General features: G+C 42.2%; 1 protein-coding gene across 1 annotated transcript in view; it reads right to left on the reverse strand.

Annotated features, from left to right (window-relative positions):
• Nucleotides 1-5,636, reverse strand: part of PDE11A (phosphodiesterase 11A) — a 406,648-nt gene extending 401,012 nt beyond the window's left edge. Inside the window, exon 1 of the mRNA XM_024732913.1 lies at nucleotides 4,737-5,636. Coding sequence (XP_024588681.1) covers nucleotides 4,737-5,636 — 900 coding nt within the window. The remainder of the gene's footprint in view (nucleotides 1-4,736) is intronic.
• Nucleotides 5,637-6,000: the final 364 nt, after the last annotated feature.

Below are 6,000 nucleotides of genomic sequence, written 5' to 3' on the forward strand. Positions count from 1 at the left end.
ATGCCCCATGCCGTCATGAAGAGGAGCAAGGCTGTGGTCATCCCCACCCAGAGCTGGCAGCACTATGGCACATTCAGCAGGCAACTCAGCAAGGGCCTCTCACTCACACCCAATCCAGGTACTGAGAATTTCTCAGCATGGAGGTTAAAATCACTTGGGGGTCACACATCTGCTGTGGGTTGGAGAAGCAGACCCTTGGGAAGGGAAAATTGACTTCTCCACCTCCAGCCAGGCTCCTGCTTAATCATTTTTCACTGAGCTCCACAAATTATGTAGCTGGCTCTACTTAGAATCTCTACTCATCCAAAATAGGAAGAACTATTTTTAACGATGTCTTTACCCTTCTCCATATTTCTCAGGTGTAGAATCTCTGAGTCATCACTGACTTCCCTCCCTCCTTGCCCAAATTCACACCTGCAGGACAACCCCATCTGTCCTCTGCTATCTATTCCTACTGTTCGTGCTTTAGTTCAGTAGTTCATCTGGCTCCACCAGTCCATCATAATAGAGTCCTAATTATTTTCACAGCTTTGAGTCTCCCCTTGTTCAATCCATTTAGCCACTGCCACCAGGTTACCCAAAACCCCACTCTGACCATGCTAAAAGGTTCTCAAGGGCTCCCTGTGGCTTACTGTTAGTGAAGCTCAAATTCTTTAGTCAGGTACTCAAGGTTCTTTCTTCTTTTGCCCCCATCCTATTTTTGCATACCCATTCTATAGCATATGCAATACTTTGGCCAAATTAAACCACTCACTATCCCCTATACATATTTTGGGTTGCTCATTATTGTGTTTCTGCTAAAGCCATTTTGCTGTACCTGGATGCCTTCCCCTACTCCACAGCTATCTCCAACAGTGAAACCTAACTCTCTTCCCAGCTTGACTGACACCTCCTCCATGAAGTCTTCTATAATGATCCAAGTCACAATGTGACTCCATTTTCCTCTGTGACTAATGCCATTTAGTTTGTGTCATTTATTTATCAATTTATCAGTAGTACAGCTTGACATTAGTTGTTTGTGAACAGTACAAAACCTTGTACTTGGAAGAACTTGGAAGTACCTAGAAGGCAAGAAGCATGTCCTTTTAGTTTTGTACACCCATAGGGCCCCTACCCGGGGCTCAGGTATAATAGGCACTCAGTGTATAGTGTATGTTTGTTGGAAATGATGAATAAATGAATCTGTTGTGCAAATAGATCAGGCTTTCTGAAAGCCTGGCACACCTACATAACCCTTCTGCGTCATCCCCTTTCCTCCTCTCAGCTCACCTAACAAAACATCCTGGCTGCTTTTCAAACCAAAAGCCCATCAAACACCTGTATCATCATTATCGACGCTAACAAAAATATCATCTCACACTTTTTATTAATGTTTAAAGTTCTGTATTCTGAATGTTTAGAATAACCTCAAAGAGAACACCTGTTACTTGAGTGCTCTTATTTTCAACCTCTTGAGGGCTATTTTTTCATTACTATATTAAAGTGGGTTGTTTAATAACTTATAACAGGGAAAAAAGGTAGATTGCAGTCACTATGATACTGGACATGCAGAATAAATTATTTTTCACTTGCAATTCTTTATTTGTCTCCTAATTTCAAGTCTGATTTTTAGGACTAATTGAGGAAAGTGATGAAAAATAATGAAATAAACTGTGAAGGTTTTTTTGCTGTCAAAACTTTTATTCTACTTTAGTAGTTCATTAGTCTACTCTTGACTTTGGGATGCCATGTTTATTATAATTTTGTAAGTGTTTTCAATGCCTTTCTCTCACCCATATTCTGAACCTCTAAGAGGATCATCAATCTTACTTATCAAATAATTAAATTTTTAAACTCCATGTGATAAGTTCTTCAAAGTTCATCTCCTGAAGAAAAAAAAGCACACTAGTTGATCTTGAGCAAGAAACACCTTAAAAATATAGTAGTTAATAAAGAATCAGGGAGGATGGTTATATTTTTACATGGAAACTTCAAGATGTTTATGTATACTCTCAGAATTACAACAATATTGTGATAAAAGAACATCCATTTGGAAGGTCGTCAATTTTCATTAAGAGAAATCTGTAACAGCAGGAAATGGAGAGGAGAAGGGAAAACACTAGAACTTGGGAAGGATGCAACATTAATACAACTCTATAAAAAGTTTTATATTGCATGAGTTCTAAAAGAAACAAAATGTAGAACTTTTGATAGGATAGTATATGGTCAAGTATTATCAATCACATTTAGAGGAATCTTAAGCAGAAGGTGGAAGAGTAGCTATTTCTATATTCCTTGAATGTAAAGTTGGTTCTAAAATATTTAACTTAAGGGTGGAGTATTGCTTAGGGTAAGATAAGGCTGGTCAGGATGTGCTGAGTTCATATCTCAGCCCCAGATAAGGAGAAAAAAAATGGAAAATTAGACAAAGAGAAAGAAAAAGAATACTAGCAAACTAGATATCACCATGGTCATCATAAACTGTTACCATTTCTTGAATAATTAAAGTGTGCCAGGTACTGTTTTGGGGGCTTCAATGCAATATCTCATTTTATTTTCAAAACAATAATCTTGACCACAGAGGTGTTATTATTCCAATTTTGCATATGAGTAAATTGAGACTCAGAGATCAAGAAATTCTCCCAGGGTCACAGTAATGGTGACAGGTGTACCATAATAAAGAAAAAAAAGTAATTTTATTGAAGAAAAGTAGTGAAGTAAAAATGAAGAAAAACACACCAGGTTAAAAATACAGACATATATGGTAGAAGATAATGGAGAAAGAAAAGAGAAACTTTCTAAGCAGATCAAAATGAAGACAAAGAGTGAACCAAGATCTTCAACTCTATAACACACTTCCCCTCCCTGCCTTTTGCCAGTCCTCCCAACAACCTAGTCTTTACAGCCATCATTACTACCCTGGGGGGATAAAAGAAGAACTCTCCATTCCCAAAGTCAGCTCCCAAATATTAAAAGGCAACTTTCCTTTACCCTCTGTCTTCAGAGTAGAGTAGGGCCCTGAAGAAACATCAACAGCTGAAAACCTGATTTTCTATGCCTGTGGTAACACCTCTAGCCGCAATTCTAGGAAGCAGGAAGACAAGTTAACTGCTGAGGAAGCTGAGTATTATGCTCTTGAAGAAAAGACAGTATATGAACAGTATTAAATAAAAGTTAGGAGCTGACAGAGGGGAATAAGAAACAAAAGCTATAGAAATGGAGAAAATCAGTTGGGGAAGAATAAGAAAAGTAAGGACAATAAAGAGAAAAGAGTGCAATTCTGGGCTATAACAAGCCATTCTACTAGGAAGGGATTTTTTTTAGCCCAAGCACACAATAAGGATGTGGAAATAATGAGAAAGAGAAGAATTTGTGATTGTTCAACTTTTTAAAGAATCTTCAACATATCAATTATTAAATGCTTTTATTTCTTCCCATGGCTTTCTAGGGTTATACAGAAATAGACACTTCTTAAAGATCACTCACTGCTTGCTTGTCCTAAACCTATCAAAGTCTTTAAGAAGGATATAGTGAATAATGCATCTAATAAATAAAAAAGTAAATAAAATGGTATTTTGATAGGCATTCCTTAATATTAAAGCGTTATATTGATAGACATCTCACAAAAACATGAAACTTGGTTTCAGTACAAGCTCGTCAATTTTCTACATAATATTGCCAACTTTCAGAAGAAATAGAGAAAATTTTACCTTTAGTGTCCTTCCCACCACTTTTGCTATTCTGAGCAACAGCAACAAACTCTAGAGAAACATGCAGCTTTATTAGACAACTGGAAGAAGAGCTCATCAAATGACTACAAAACTTGCATGACCAAGGATAAGAACTTTCCACTATTATGAACACCAAAGAAGTCCCATAGAAAGTGGCATCCAGTTTCATTATGCTCAGTGAATAGATACTGAAGAAATTAGAACAGACTGGCTTTCAGATTCGGGATCTAATAGCAAGTTGAAATCACTGTGAAAATTAAAGGCAGATGACAGCATGGTGGGTTTCCTTTTCCCCCTGAAACTAGCATGTTCACCCTGCTCATTGCCTTTGGAATTGCTAGAAAATTATCCATTTTTTGTTTGTTTCACAAACTAAAAACCTACTTGCTCAGTCCTGTCAAAAGCTGACTGCAGATAATGCTGGATTCAAGCCTAAATAACCCCTCAATTTGTCCAGCCTCTCTCAGCTCAACAACAGAAACAGTTAAAATAGATGCTAAAAAGGCATAAATGGCTCAGAGGCCCATTCTTCCCCTGGCTTTCCTCCTCTTTTCCTCGTCTTCCTTACCTTGGAACTCATGATCTCTCCCCAATCTTGAATGAGAATGAAATGCATTACGGTCCCAAAATGACATCAGAGACACCAACATGCCCATTTTCTTCAGACTAACACTGGAATTCTGGAGTAGACATCTTTTTCTAGCACCTAACAAATGCATTCTAAAACCATTCTGTGATATTCTTAAAGACAAGGTATCTTGACAGAGAAACACGAGGTATTATTGAGTACAAAACGTAGCCCCTGTGATATATGAATATTCCACAAGCCACTGTGTGTTAGGAAAAGACCATTAGATCAAAGATAGTATAGTAACATTCTAACTAGTCTAAACTCAGAAGGAATTTAAATAGCAAAATTCATATTGTGAAGAGTCTACATTAATGTGTTCCTGGATGCCAAAGGGTAACAGAAGGTTTGGTTCCCAGACCAATGGGGCTCTGGAAGGGAACAATGCAAAGTCCTACCTGGTAGGCATCAGGAATGTTGACCGTCTCTCCATGCTCCCCGACATAGCCAATGATGCCTTTGCCCCAGGGGACCTGCACCTCATTTGAGTTTTCTGTGCAGCTGCAGGGCAGCAGTGGGGTTCCTGCATGCACGTCAAAGAATTTGGAGACCAAGCTCTTCTTGCCAGCAGCTGCCCCTTCCACCAGGAAGAGAGAGCAGCGGTCAGCGTCCACCATGAGACAGACAAAGATGAGGATCTTGTAGCTCAGACTGGTAAGGTCAAGGTCATTGGAGATATCCTTGACCAGTTCCAGGAAGAACTGACGCTCATTATGCTTTTTGAGGTGGCACTTGTAGTCCATGGCGGTAGGGGGGTACTGAGGCACATTCACCCGCGATTCCAGCAGTGCACTGAGAATGTGAGCAGTGGTGGGGGGCAGGGAGCTGGCCTTCCGGAGAAGTGCCCTCCGCCGCACACTGCTCAGGGGCTCCTGGGCCCGGGAGGTCACTTGTTCATCGTAGGTCCTGTTCACGTGGATGGCCTTGGAGCGGGCAAAACTCTTCCTTAGCTCTTTCTGAGAAGCTCTCCGCTGCAGGCTCCCATCGCTGCGGCTGCCACTGGCCCAGCTGGGATTCAGGGGAACCCCACCTGAGTCCCCACCACCCAGAGTGTGCTGGCTGCTAGCAGAGACATTTGTTCCGGTGCCATCACCAACGCTGCTGCTACTACCTCTGCCACCGCCGTGAGCCACGCCGCTTGTGCCAGCCACTAAAGCCCCCTGACTTTGACTGTGTCTCTGCAGCCACTTCTCCACCATCTCCTGCTTTCCCTTCCGCATCAAGTAATCTTCAAACAACTCTGGGTGCCTGTCCAGGAAAGTTTCCACCTCCCCAAAGTCCAGGCGAGAGGCTGCCATGGTCCCAGACACAGCTTTCTCTGCCTCTCTACACTTGGACCAAATGTTTCCCTGCCCCAGCCGTCTAGCCGGCCCTGCACATGACACCCCACCGGTATTCCCAGCTCCGGGCCGAGATTCTGCAGAGCAGTGTAATCCTAAGGGGCTGGGAAGCGCCCCTCCGTTCGGGCTCAGCGGCTGGCACGAACCCCACCCCCAGTCCTTCTACTTCTGCGTCGCACAGGTGCCCCCACAGAGCTGCTGCCGCTCGTTCTGAAAACCCCGAGCTACCGCTGCTCTCGCTCTGGCTGCCGCCGCCACCGCCACCGCTGTCGCTGTAACAGGATGAGTGGACCACTGTGAAAGGGAGGTAGGGCAGGACACG

Source organism: Neophocaena asiaeorientalis, unplaced genomic scaffold (assembly GCF_003031525.2).
Source record: "Neophocaena asiaeorientalis asiaeorientalis breed wild unplaced genomic scaffold, Neophocaena_asiaeorientalis_V1.1 scaffold96, whole genome shotgun sequence".
NCBI classification, from domain to species: domain Eukaryota; kingdom Metazoa; phylum Chordata; class Mammalia; order Artiodactyla; family Phocoenidae; genus Neophocaena; species Neophocaena asiaeorientalis.